The sequence below is a fragment of the Drosophila sulfurigaster genome, chromosome X (assembly GCF_023558435.1).
Source record: "Drosophila sulfurigaster albostrigata strain 15112-1811.04 chromosome X, ASM2355843v2, whole genome shotgun sequence".
In the NCBI taxonomy this organism is placed as follows: domain Eukaryota; kingdom Metazoa; phylum Arthropoda; class Insecta; order Diptera; family Drosophilidae; genus Drosophila; species Drosophila sulfurigaster.
The window spans coordinates 10,990,230-11,005,432 of record NC_084885.1 but is presented as its reverse complement, the minus strand read 5'-3'; the positions used below and the strand labels follow the sequence as shown (position 1 = coordinate 11,005,432).

At 36.3% G+C, this 15,203-nt stretch overlaps 1 protein-coding gene across 1 annotated transcript in view; it reads right to left on the bottom strand.

The window, feature by feature from the left end:
- LOC133848666 (cholecystokinin receptor type A) overlaps positions 1-8,632 on the bottom strand; it is a 32,688-nt gene extending 24,056 nt beyond the window's left edge. The window contains exon 1 of the mRNA XM_062284321.1: positions 7,853-8,632. Within this exon, the coding sequence (XP_062140305.1) occupies positions 7,853-8,147 (295 nt within the window). The 5' untranslated portion in view covers positions 8,148-8,632. The remainder of the gene's footprint in view (positions 1-7,852) is intronic.
- Positions 8,633-15,203: the final 6,571 nt, after the last annotated feature.

Genomic DNA, 15,203 nt, shown 5'->3' with positions numbered 1-15,203 from the left:
CTTTTCGTCACTTTTGAAAGTGATTTTAATTGATTGTTTTGCATAGAGTGGAATATAAAGGCTTTTAGTGGTTCAAAGAATTTCCTTTTAATTGAAGATAATGAAACTTTGGCAAATTGATTATTCGATTATGTGGAGCACTTAGCGTAAGGTGAAAAGTGCATCGATAGTCAAAGAAATAAATTGATACAAAATTTCACACAATAATGCACATAAATAATGAAGCTTTGGCCATGGATATTAATTTGTTTGCATTGCAAAACACTCTCGACTATTGAATTAAATTCCAATCACTGAGGCTGTGAAATTCTAATGCACTTCGATGCAGTAATTAGGAGTCATTAAATTGAGCACTGAATTGTTCGCAGTCTAATTAATGATACTCTGCTTGGCACCTATGTGGGTGAGAATATCAAATTATTTACATTTCGAATGCACAATCCTGTGTGCTTCGGTGTTTAATTAAAAGGTCAGAATGTAAGGAATTAAATTGCACATTGTATCGGATTAAATGTGGCTGCCTCATTAGAAGCACACTCATATAATCTAAATGTATATTTTATATTTGAAGGCAACATATTCATGGCAATTTATCAGAATTTAAGTTTGAATTCATAAAAATAATTTAAATTTCATTAATTATAAACATCATTTGGCTGTCTGATAATTGTGTAATTATTACAAAATGTTTTACAATACGAATAATTTGTTTTACAATTTCAAAGTTTGTGTTTTTCTAATTATGCACAAGGTCTAAACCATTTCAGACTGTGTTTTGTGCATGTGGTTATAAATTGAATAAGCTAATTACGATGCTCTCGCCATATACCTACATACATATGTCTAGCATGACTGCGGAATGCTTTGAGGACGCACTTGGTAATCATCTAAACCGGCACGAAAACCACAAAAACCCACGACTGTCTGTCTGGCTGCCTCGCTTATTCACCTGGCAAAAATTGCAGCTCGAAAGCAGCTGGATGATGTTGGCGAAAAACAAATGGGGAAAATGTTCTCCATGATGCATAACCCCTCGGGGACTGGGTAGGACAGTAATGGCGAAATTGTGTCTACTCTGTGTATTTACACATACACACATATACACACTCACTCACTCACGCATACGCATACTCTCGTAGATGTTGCTTGTGTGCTTGAGTGTGGCGCATTTTTGGTTGGTTAACTCTTATTAAAAACTAGCAGAAGGCTGCGAAAACACGGCGCAAAACTTTCGGCAAAGGCTGCGTACTTCAAGAGAAACTAACACAAATAAAAGACAGATGCCTCCTTCTGCTCATTGTGTGCAGATGGCAGTAAGCCAAGCACTCGTGTTTCGGCCCATTTGTTTACACATGAAAAATAATAGTTAAAGTCATTTCACTTTAATGGCAACTACTTAACATTTACCATAAACATGGCTACGCCACCGAAGCATTTAGCAAAGGGTAAATACTATATATTTATGCCAGAAATTTCACATCGATTTTTTATAAAATATTAAACTCATTTCGTTTAAATATTTCAATTTTATGCTTCATGTTTACATTTGAAAAATAAAAAATACAATTATTTATTTTTAATAGTAACTACGATCCCATTTCGAAAGTGCAAATGTATTGACCACTTATTAATATTGTTTTCAAATAGTATTGAAAACCTTATTCCATTTAAAATATTGGGTAAATTAGTCATTAATTTGATTTATATACGTACAGTAGAATCCGGTTATAATGACTCTGCTTATAGTGTCCGACCGGTTATTACGACGAAAACTCGATAGCTTGGTTGGTCCAAAACAAAAATTTGTTTTACTCCTGTACTACCTACTACTGTATATATTTTATAATAGAAATTGAATGGCAATAACAACAGCATTTAAAAAGCTGGAAATATATTTGAATTATTGTTTCAACTTAATGGACATTAATTTCATTTTTAAATAGTATTTCAAACTTTGTTAAAAAAAGTGATCGAAAATTAAACTTTTGGTTAATTTAATTTGAATTGACTTTACTTAACGTTAATAAGGCTAAATATATTTATTGCAACAGCTTAAATTACATATTAATTTTAATCGTTTCTAATATTTCAAGCTTTTTTAGTATCCTTATGAAATTCCAGTTTTTACACGAAGAAGAAAAAGAAGGAAAATAGTAGGCAAATTCACTGCACTTCAATAGCAACTTCGACTGTAATTAAAAGGTGGAAAGTGTATTTCCAATATTGCCACAACTGGAGATTAGTTAATTTTGTCTTTTTAATAGCATTTGAAATTCACTTCATTTTATCAGCAAATTGCAATTTCGAGCATCGCTCTCTTTGGTAGAAAATAAATCATTTCCAGCCACAAAATAATTTTCTTTCGCTTTTCTTATGCAATTTTCTCGATTATCATTTTCGCACAGCACTTGCGGCTATCGCACTTTCGCAAATTTCTTTTTAGTCTCCTCTATCGTTCATTATGAATAGTTGCGATAACTTTGCTAGCCTGTAGACCCCCCTCTCTCTCTCTCTCTCTCTCTCTCTCTCTCTCTCTCTCTCTCTCTCTCTCTCTCTCTCTCTTTCTCTGTCCCGACAAGAACTCACCTTCGCAAAGTGTTGCAGCTTTTCGTTGTCGCCATTTCTCTTGACATCTTTGTCTTTGGTCAAGCCTAATTAATGGCAGCAATGCTCGCTCTCTTTTTCTTTTTTTTGCAGCAACACGAAATAAAAGTAGCACAAGCAAAACGGCAAAAGAATCCAATTAATTATTAATTTGCACGCTGTCAGCGCTTTGAATGGGATCAAGGCCAGAACGGTCTGCGACTGAGACTGAGACGTGGCGGACAATGTCTGGTATTTTTCTCAGTATTTAGCTTTAATGCCTTCAATGTCTCGCTGCTTACTCGCATATTTAGATGGAGAGGCCATTAAACACAGATAAATATATATGTAGATGCAATGGCTTTTAATAGTGCACAATAATAAAAATAATCGTAGCATACTTTGTGGGGCAAACTTTGCCCGTTGTTCGTTCATAAGTCTTTGCAAATGAAATTGAATTGGAATTGGAGTTTTTTTTGAAATTGCCGCAAGCATTAACGAGGGATTCACATAAATCAGTGAATGGACACTACAAACAAGTCGAGGCGAAGTTAAGGGTTCGAGATTGGGAAAAGCGAGTGCAACGTGCGCTGCACCTTGACATAATGATGGCCATAAATTGGTGTGACAGGGCACAACGTTGACATTTATAAATTTATGAGCCAGTGCAAGTCGATGCCGTGTGCAACAGATGTGCTCTTCCACACACACACACATACACATACACACATCGATGTTGGTCGAGAGCCAAAAGCGAAAGCAGGAAGCTCAAGGCGGAAGTAGGGCAAAGGCAGGAGGCTGAAGGCGTCAAAAGTGTTTGTATAACAAATTGCCATATGGCGTTGTCTCAATGTGTGTGTGTGTGTGTATGTGTGTTATGGCATGTGGCATGTGTGTGTGTGTGTGGGTGGGCACAAGTTGTTTGCTTGCCATTGTTATTATGCTGTTAATAAGTTGGTAATGTGGGTGTCGAGGCGAAAGATGAATGTCTGAAATACTACAGCAGCATGCACGTAGCAACAATTTTGTCAGAGTGTCGACTGTCGACTGTCAGACCCCGCAATCCAAACTTGATGCGAAGCAGGCAAAGTAAACAACATTATAAACATCATCAGCAGCAACGACCGGAAACGGAAACAAGTCATAAAACTGCACAGCTTCTTCTTCGACTTCGTCTTCGTCTTCTTCATCTTCTTCAACGGAGCCCAAAGGCGTCGCAGAGTACAACAGTTTAGAATTTGCCTAGCTTCAAGTGCTCTCGACTCTAGTCTCCCCCCTCCCCAACTCCGCCATAAATTGCCTTTTCGAAGAAACCATTATTTAGTCTCTCGTTAGTTGTTTACTTCAGTGACAACTTCCAATGTCCCAGCTACATAATCCTCTTGCATAACTGTCCGTAGTTTACTCAATATTTTGTTCGCTTTCGCTTTAATCGCTTTGGAGAGGCAATTCACCATCGTACTTGCACAACAATTGAAGCTGCCACAATTTAGGCATATCTTTTGAGGGAATGCCAACACATACGCGCTTGAAGGAAATGTGAAATAAATAAAAGGAAATACGCACGCAGGTGACAAGGCCAGAGGCAAACAGAGACATTTGCACATTCTCACAGATCCCACATCTAATTCAAATTCCAATTCAAATTCAAATTCTGAGCTTTAGATTCAGATTTTCACATTTGGAGACTCTTACACGGCGACGGCTGCGGCTGAGCGGAGCGCTAAGACTTTGCCTAATTCGCATTGAAAATGAGGATTTGCCGTGGCATTATCCCAGAGTCATTGTTACTGGCTTCGCATTTTGCAAAGACTTAAGCTTAGGCAAATGCTCCGACTTGTGTACATCTTGTACTATGTATTATCTGCCTGCCCAAGGGCAACCAACCAACCTAACAAATGCTTGCCAGCATTTGTATCTGCTCGACTATCTGCATCTAGCACTCAAATTTATGTTCTATAATCGCGGCCTTTATAAATAATTTTGTGCCACGTGGCTGAGCATGTTGGCTTAGAAACAAAGTTCACTTGCAGTTGTATTTAATTAATGAAAGTCAATTTACAATGCGAAATAAGTATTTGCCAAATTAAATTAAATAATTTAAACGAATTGCATGGGAGTATTCTTTAAGTAGTGTATCGTTTATTTTACTAATTGTGTAGCTAAATTTATAAATTATTTATGCCTTCCGGCAGCCGAAACGATTTTATATGTAATACAATATGAAGAAGCTTTAATTTTCAATATATCAACGACCAAACAAGAAAAACACAGTTGTTAAATAAAATAAATAATTTAAACTAATCATAATATAACATTACTCTTTAATTAATATTAGGTTTTTATAATTATTGTGTAAACAAATGAAAGTATTTATGTATAACTAACCTATACCTAAACTTGCACAACAATCAAGCCCTGGTTTTTGACATGAAGAAGCTTTGAATATAGATATACAAATCAAAACGAATTTAAACAAATCACAATTGAATACTCTTTAATTAGTTTTATGTTTTTAAACCTAACCTTTAAACAAATATTTAATTTCAATCAGGATTTCATTTGTTTGAGCATCTATAGCAGGAGCAGCAGTTGAAAAGTTGTGAAGTTGTTTTTGCTAATGTTGTAATTTTGAGTTTAATTTTGCAAAGTAATTGAATTAAAACTACATGATTTAATATAACCAATCTAAACTGAATCTTTCACAAGTATTTTTAGAGTATTTGGCAGTCATTTCTCTCCTGTCAATTCCTTCAATTGCTGCAACTTTGTTTTAATGAAATTGCCAAGCAGCAGAAGCAGAAGCAGAGCGCACATTGTATGCTTGAACCTTTTAAATGGTTCAACAGTCTCGAAGGTTGTGCTGCGGCAGTAGTGCTGAAAGGGCTTAGAGCCAAGCAAATGAAGTTGGCCAATTGTTAAGCGTTTGTGACAGGTGCCACAAGCACTTTACTAAGCCCCAGCGAGTGCCGAAAGTTGCAAGTTTCGGGAATGGAATGATGATGATTTCTAATGAAATCGAAATCGATGATCGACATTGCTGCTGCCTCCCCTTTTACGCTTTTACGCTGTTGTTAAAGGTTCAAGGCACTTCGTGCTTCGTGCAGACAAACTAAGCCAAAGATACAAGTATGCAAAGTATATATTTAGTACAGTGGCAGCAGCCACAAAGCCAATGACAATGACGACGGCAACCCATTAAATCCCCGTCACGGGTTCTCCAACCTGCAAAAAGCGACTGTGCAAGTCATAACTTCTCGGAACTACAACGATGAGCACTGAGTACTTTTATATCCGGTTATTTCCGCTCAAGTGTGTGTGTGTTGGTGTATGTGCTGGTGTGTGTGTGTGTGTGTGGGTGGGAACATATGCATATTTCAACCTTTGAACCCTACTCGGTTTAACCACAATGATGGCTTCCAGTTATGACTTCGCTGGCGCTCATCGTTAGTCGGGTCAGAGACTCGCTAGCATATTTTCAGATTTATTACTACAAAAAAGAAAATAATAATAATAAAATGCACACACACACACACACACACATGTGAAGTGTATGTGGTACACACTTATGTTGAATTATGAAGTCGAGGCGAGCGCAAAATCGCCGCACATAAATTTGTTATCGAACTCCGCTCCGTCTAAGCATCAGTCTATACTATATAGTGTCAGTATACTATGTTATATATGGGCAATGTGCGCATAAAAATGAAATCGAATGGAATGGAAATGCGTTCAACTTCCTCTAAATTGACTGAGCCATATTCTCGTATCGCATGCAAATAAAAGTCGCTTTTTTTAAACGGTTCGTTTTTTGGGAGTCTATTTGGGATTGGGTTTATGGTAGTTTCCATTCTTATTTTTTTATTAAGCGTATCGATGGCTGCAGTAAACCGAATTCTTTTGAGCGGAAATAACGCATGTTTACAAAATGTTGCAGCTGTCTTTATAAATTTTAGTTTCACGCAGAGAAAAACTTCAATGAAATGCAGTTTAAATTACTAAAATAGTAAACACTAAATTTAATATTTTAAATATTTAAAATGCTATTGAAAAATATTAATATTAGTGAAGTTTATATTAATAAAATTGTCAATCACTTAACAATTTAATAAAACTTATCTAAATTTAAGAATTTGTATGAAAATATATAATTGCATTTAATCATGCGAAGAAAAACTTCAACTTATTGCAGTTTAAATTACCAATAATATTGACGGTTTTATTATTTAAATTGCTGTTGATAAACATATCTAAAAGAAAAATATGTAAATGATTGAAAACATAGCAAAAGAGTCGACAGGTTAGAGAAACTTAAAATCAATGCAGTTTAAATGAATAAAATAGAAAATATTAAATCACTCGACAATTTAATACTCATTTAAATACTTATATTGGTAAAAATATCTAAAAATGAATTCATGCGTTTTGATGGCATAATTGAAAAGATATATGCACAACAAAAAAGTGAACACATCAATTTACTTTCAAGGATGAAATCAAATCGGATTAATTGTTTACTTTTTTATACGGATGTTCACGTTATTTTTTCAAGTTGAAAATATTTCTATTTAAAAATATTGTGACCAAAACACAAATTAAAAAAGTGCAATCTATTTCGTTGAACAATTTTCAATGTTGTTGCTGCTTGAATTGAGTTTGAAACAAATTGGCCGTAGAGCAAAACAATTCCATCAAACTTTTCCACTATTTCGACGCAGTTGAGTTCATAAAGCAAAACTATGTATATAACGAAAAAAAAGATAAGCGCCTTAGCTTACAAAAAGCTTTGTTTAATATGTCAGTCAGTCAGTCAGTCAGTTGGTTGGTTGAAAGGTGATTATTTTTATTGCTGCGGATACGCGAGTTGTTAATTAAAGAAAGCGCAAGAAATTGCACGCTTTTAACCAACAAATAGTTAAGCCCAGATTTAGCTCAGGTCGCGTCAGATTATAAAATAGAATATGTACAACCAACACACACACACACACACATCGGTAATATAATTAGCAACAGATGCAGGACATTCGTCGCCAGCTCAGAGAATGAGAGTCCATAAAAGTGGCAAAGCGAAGCGAGGACAGTCGCAAGTGGGAATAGCAATTGTGCTAGAGAATATATATGGCCCTTGATGACCCCAAGGGTCGGATGCGTTTAAATTCCATCTTCAACTTGGCTGCACATTTACAAGGCACCAGTGCAGCAGTAAGAAACGGCATAATAAAACCATAAATATATACTATAGTGTAGCTATAGCAAAGAGCAGACTTACCTTGAGCGAACTGGATGAGCTTGCAGAGGAACTCGCCAAAGATGAAGTTGCGCAGCAGCGTGCCAACCAAAGTGACGGGCATGCAGAGGACACCGAGCAGTATATCCGAGATGGCCAGATTGAGCAGAAAGACATTGGTGATGGTGCGCATGCGGCGATTCTGGACGAGAGTGAGCACCACCAGCAGATTGCCGACGACAGCGCAGAGCAGGATGATGCTATAGCAGGGTATCACCCAGATGGGCACATCGGCAATCACACGCGACACGCTGCGATTCGTTGGCGTCGCTGTCATGCCAGTTGCCACTCTCGATCGCGATCCCGATCCCGATCCTTCTGTCGTCGTTGCCACATAGCTGGCGATGGTGCTTAGCTGCAGTGCAGCTGGTGATGTGGGTGATGGCGATGCGGATACGAATGCGGATGGGGATGCGGATGAGGCATCGTCGTCCGTTGAGTCAAGCTCGCTGCCGTAGTAAATGTAGAGATCGCTGCCGTTGATGCCATCGCCACTCCCGTAGAGCTCGCCGGCAGCATAGCTGGCATTGAGCTGCAGTGCAGCATTCGTTGCCAGCGGCGCGAGCGCGGACAGCAGCTGGCGATACAAATAGATGGCGTTAATCGTGAGGCTGTCTCTTGATCGCCCACTTGAACACTCGCCTCGTGCACTCGAAAAACAAACGAAACGAAACGACTTGCTAACAGAACAACTTGTGTGTACACAAAGAGACACTTCGTATTGCGGTTGCCAAGCGCGCCGTGTGCCGCCGTCGCCTTGAAGTCACCGTCGTGCACTGAATCCACGGAATGCCGCCAGCGGCTGTTTCGGCGTCCTTTTCGGTGGTCGCCAGTTGTAGTCGTCGACAATCACCAGACGCCCGCAACACGCGCAGTTTGCGAAACTCACCATGGTTAGTGCTTTGACTGGCAACATGTTGCTAAGCTGGCAACTTGTTGCTGGCAACATTTGTTGCATCTCCAGCAATATTTGTTTCGAACTTTGCTTGCTTCCAATTAAGCTATGAAGTAAATGAATCCTGAATGTAAATTATGTTTAATATTGAATATTCGATTCTAGGAATTGATTGATTGATGTCCATAAATACAACGAAAACAAAAACGAAATGTGCACGTCCAATTGGATTGCTGAAACTTTTTAATTACATATTTGCAATGATAATATTGCTTCCAGGAAATGCGAGCGATGTCTTTTCAATTCGCATTAAAGAGAATTTTTAATGTGCGGCTCAAATATGATTTTATTATATGCTTTTGTATTTGTTGCCAGCAGAATATTTGCACTGTTTTTGGACTTTAATGAAATGATTACTTAATTGCCGCAATATTTGACAATCAGGTGGTATTTGCATTACTTCCTCTCGCTCTCTTCCTCTCTTACTCTCTATCTCTTACTTGCTCTCTTAGCAATATCCTGGCAAGAGCTGAAACAACATTATTATAATCAGTGCCTGACAGAGAAAAGGACATCACATTTGTCAAGTTAATTAGCGTGCCAGCGACGACGACGTCGACGGCTTCCACTTGTTTACACCTTTTGCTCATTATTTAACCACCGCTTTGCTTTGTTTGCCCGACACCTTTTCGAATTGCACAACTTGATGGGCGGGGGGGATGAAGTATTAGCCGTTCGGGGTGGGTGACTTTCATAAGTCAAGTCAAGCAACTTTAAGCCACAAAAAATGAACATCAACATTTTGCACATCATCTCGAGACGCTCCGAAAATTTATTTTAGTTTTCCACAAGTCAGCCAAACTTATTTTCAACACTTTTGCAGCAGTTGATCTCTTGTTATTTTTTCATTCCTTACTTGTTTTTTTTGTTTTGGTAATAAACTCTTTCTTTTTTGCCACACTTTGAACAGAGTCACTGAAGAGGTGTGATGGGTTTGTGATTGTGTGAGCTTATATTTCGAGTGTCTGATTGTTGAATTTCATTTATTTAAATATAAATTTATAATATTTATATTTTAATATTTCATTGTTTTTAAAATTTCATTATTTTTCAATTGCAACACCGCATCACATTCACATTAGAGATCAAGATCACAATAAGGAGGAAGACCTAGTGTGACCAGCTTATTTGAATAAAACTTACGAGTATAATAAAGTTATCGATATATGAAATGGTATTGGTGATTATTTGAATGGGGATATTCCAACAATTATAATTATTAACAGAAATAATTAAATACTACATTTTAGTGCTTCATCAACTTCTGTTCGCTTTCGTGGTTTCTACGCGTCTCCCCTCTTGCCATCATCGATATCCCATCAGCTATCGATCTGTCAGTGCCATCAGTATACCAATATGACATCGATAGTCTACAAGTAACTGAGGCAATAAGTTAGAATATTAGAATAACCTTGCAGCAACAAAAAGAAAGCTATGCAAATTTATCTTGTTTCTTTTACAGGGTAACCAGCTGTTGAGCACGCTCGATGGCTGCGCTTCTGCTTGCTTTATTTCACCAAAGTGACTAATTCAATTTAACTTTTTGAAGGGCCCACAAAAAAGGCAAACTTCGGCCGGGCACATAAATAATGCCGTTGCATTAATTAAACTCGGCCCGGATCCGCCCAGATTTGAGAGCTCACAGCTTAGAGAGTGAAAGCCCGCAGCAAACAGCGAACATTTGGAGTCTCAGTTTGAGTCTCTCAGGTCCGTTGCTTGCCTGCTTGCTGCTTGCTGGCCAATGTGCTCTCCATTTATTTATTTACTTTTGTGTTTTAATTAATTTTAATTATTGTATTTGCATTTGGTGCTGTTTGGCTGTTTGGCTGTTGGCGCCATTTCGTTTTTCGCCATTTCGTATCTCGTGTTGCCTTCTTCTTTATCACTCTCTTTCGCTGGTTTGCACAGTGGACGTAATCTGCTTTATTTCAACATAAATTCCATTTGACACGCCAACCTATTTCTGCCTTGGACTTGAACTGGACTGAGTTTCTTTTTGCCAAATAAATTAAAATATTAAAATTTATGAGTGGCATATTTTATTCATTTTTTAAGATACATTTACTTAGAGCAATCCTTTTTATTTTCAAATAAATATTTATTAAATCTATTTCTATATAATCAAATATCTTTATTTTTATCTATTATGTATCTATTAATTTAAAATACACTCATGAGTTTCTTCGTAAATAAACATTAACCATTCTACTTCAAAAACAAGTATCTACTATATTACTTCGATTTATTTAAGTCACATTCTTTAGTTTCCTCTCACAAATTAGTTCACATTTATTAGTAAAATATTTATTAGTTTAATTTAATATTAGTTTTGACAATAATTCTTCTTAATAATGAAAGATAGTTATTTTAAAAAATACATTTATAAGTGGCATATTTCAATAATTTTAAAAGATACATTCATTTACAGCCAACTATTCGACTTTAATAATAGATATCTAGTGCATGTATTTAATTAAAATACAATCCGAATTGACACACAATAACTTTAGAACATGTTGAACTCGTTTGATAATCTGTCAATTGTGTTTAATTAAAACAGCAGACAAAAACCAAATATTATAATCGAGAGCAGGTTTCTAGCTCACCGCCAAACTAGATTACCAATTTAATTCCTGTCAATTAAATGTCAATTAAAACTAATTTGCCACCTCATTGCGCCATTTGCAGTTTATTATTATTGAAATGTGGCAGCCAATTTAAATTGTTGGCATTGCGTCTCCAGGGTATTTTGGGTGTCAAGCATTCTCCGCATTGGCAGCATTAATTCCATGCTAATGCAATTTAAGTCCATGCAAATAACATTTCGCATCGTTTACGAATAATAGCATCATCATCATGCGAGGGGAGAAGATCAACAGATATAAATTTTATAGAGCTGTAGAATAAATTAAAAAGCCTCTTACATAATTTCTGTCAGTCGTTAAATTGATGAATTAGTTGAAGAATTAAATTAAAACAGATGTATTTGCATATAGAGTACATTGAAATGTTTTTTAACCTTCGTTTAATTGTTCTTTGTAGTTGCAACATGTTCGACGATTTTCCAAACACTTTAGGAACTAAAACTTGGCGAATGGTGAAACTTTTGTGGATCGTCTTATATTTTTCGTTGCGCTGAAAAGTTTTCACTTGGCCAAATCATCATAAAAAGAAAATGCTACGCCATAAAAGTCGACTTTGGCGATGCCAAATCGCTTTCCTCTTGGCCAAAAGCAGCCTCAAGCTATGCGGAAATGTGCCTCACAGTAGACTCATAATTAGAGACAAGCAGCTATTATGGCATCTTAAGAATGTTTCGCACCCAAATGGCACAACAGGTACCAACAGAAAGACAGATAGACAGACAGTCAGGCGGCATGAAGCGAGTTGTGTTTATTATTAGACTCTGTAAACAAATGAGCAATTCCATATACAGCATTGCGGAAATTCCCCCCAACTATGCAAAACTCCAGTCATGATGCAGGTTCATTTCAATTATGAGAATGCTGCCAACGAATGTGATGATAAGAGTAGGCGTTGGCTGAACATGAACTTCAATTTATGCAGTACTGAAGAAAGCGCCATAAAGTATTCTTTAATTTTCCTAAACTTTAATATGTGATCAAACAGATTAAGCTTCTGTATTTATTTATGCAGGCAGTAGTGCAATTTGCATTGCTTTTCACGCATTTCTATCAACATTTTCAGTTGTGGTGAGCTTCGTTTAGATTTCACCTCCATAAACATCGCGAGACTTAAAAATTATATGGATAAATGTTGAGCAAATGACATTTAAAATATATATGGGGGAAATCCTAGTGTATAAGCAATAAGAATAAATAAATATTTATCGAAATGCACAGTTATTTATAGTTGATCAGTACTACTAAACATCCAAGATAAGATTCCAGAATGCATCTCACAATGTTTTGAGACGTATATATTTTAAATGCTTAAAGCGAGAGTCGCATTACATGCTACTACATATATAAAAGAAGAGGGTCCTTTAAGCCAGGTCCGTTAGAGATGAGAAACTATTTTTAGATAAGAGGATTTTAAGAAATGAAAGAAAGTTTATTTAGAGAATTTACCACTTGTAGTTGAAGTGATTGCACATGCCGTCAGTTCACGAACAGAATTCATGCGAAGCGGTGCGCTCATACAACTATAATGACAAAAACAAATCCCAGATATCTTTATATTACATTGGCACATATTTATTGTTTGAAAGATGGCGGGAGATGCAAGTACTTATTTGCTTACAACTTATTTGGTCATATATCCTTTCTTAGATGTTAGTAGATTTAGAATGTTAAAAATATGCAGGACTTAAAAATTAAATAATAAACTTTAAAAAATTTGCTGTTTCTTAAGTTCAAATTTTAGTAAGATTTATGCAATACATTTTAGTGAGAAAGTTGCTTTGCAATTTGCAGCAAACTTAAAGAATAAATGTTAACTGACAAGCTTTGTTGCTAAGATCATTGACAGTGAATCAATTAAATTCCAGTCGACTTTTTAAATGTCTTTAATAAAACATTTTGTATTTTTACTGACCACATAAAAGATCTCTATTTAAACAATTAAAAACTATTTATTATTTATTTCTTTGTAACAATTAAGTAAGTGAAAGAAATTTAAATGTAACGAAATTTCAAATTTACATTAATATTGAAACGATGTGTTTTAAACACCTGAAGAAGTCATTATAATCAATTGATGAAAGTGCTTGACTTGTTTTTTCAGTATCCTTAAGTAGGAAAAATGAGTTTTGATTCCAGTTACGCTAGACACACGTCTAAAATGCAGAAATCGAATAATTTATGTATTTTCTTGTGAGGCAATCGCATCTGTTTGCAACTTGAACTTTATATGCCGTGTACATCGAATGCTTTTTAGTTTATAAGCTCTGAGGCCATGAGGAAGATTACAGTAAAGAGCTGCTTAGACCGAATGGGAGTGTTAGAGGGAACTTTGCTTGCCAAAAGTGAAGCACCGTAAATGGATATTAAATACATAGTATTTGAGCTGCGTGTCCAGCTGAGAGGATAATGAGTTGAACTTACTTAGTTTGGACACGAACACGGACACGGAGACGAAGACGAAGGCGGTAAAAATTTAAGGGTCTTAATGCTGATGGTAGAAGAATTTCAGTTAAGAAATATGTTTGTCCGCTAAAGTAATTAGCAATTCAGTTCATTATAAGTCGAGTGAATCAGTGGCTACTTTGCGACTCGAGTTTCAGCAGAGATTCCCAAGGGACCAAAAGTGTGGCCAGGTTCCTCTCGGTTCAGGTATTCATTGTGTGCGTGCTTTACGAGTGTGCGTGTGTGCGTGTGAGTGTGTGAGTGTATTCGCGACTCACAGCAGCCAGTTTAGGGTTTAGCTTTGCCTTTAGTTTATTGACTTGAGTGAAAATTCTTTTTAGCTTTCATTGAAAAATTTCTTTACCGTTGTGTTGCGTTCCGTCCCGTTCCGTTTCTGCCGTTCTTTTGACACCGAGGCGAACTTTTATTGGAGTTTGCACTGTGTTTTTGTTTGTGGCACTTTTCTTTGTTTGTTGTTGTTAGAGGCAACATTTTACGACCTTTTTTGCCGTTGCCGTTGTTATTGTTACTTGTGCTTATGCTCGCTTGCTGTCATTATTACGAGTATTGCTGTTTCTGTTGATGTTGCTGTTGTTGTTCTTGACGGCTGTAAGCTTGAAATTATGCTGCTGAAAAGTGCAGTGGAAAATTGTGTGACTCCCGAGTTATGTTCTTGCTTAAAGGCAAAGGCGCTGAATACATAAATCGAGTTAACTTAACAACAATAAAGAAATCGACAATCCGCGATGAAAGGTTCAAACAAAAGCAAAAACCAAAAACCAAAATGCGAAATACACGAAACACGAAAAGTGAAGAGCTCAAAAACCAAAATGTAAGAATGCTGCAGTCGAGAGTGCTCGACTGTGAGATACCCGATAGCCATTTTTAATTAAAATAAAACAGTGCGATATTTCTCTACAAATATACCAATTAAAATACCGATAAAATACTACAACTATGTCAAATAAGTACTGAAATATACCGACTAATTTTTAATCACCGTGGTGTTGTTCTAAAAATATGCGAAATAATATGCTGAAGAATACTTAAATATACAGAAACTATATTTGGTATTTTAATATACTACTACGTTCAAAAAACGAATATAATGAAAAATATACCTTAGAGCTAAAATATATTATATGGTTAAAAATATACAATAGAGTTCGAAAAATACCAAATTGCCAACCAAACAGATGGACAGACAGACAGGCGGAGAGGAAGGCAGATGGATATAAATATATGGTCTCGACTATAGACCAATCAACAATTAATATAATTTATGAGGTCG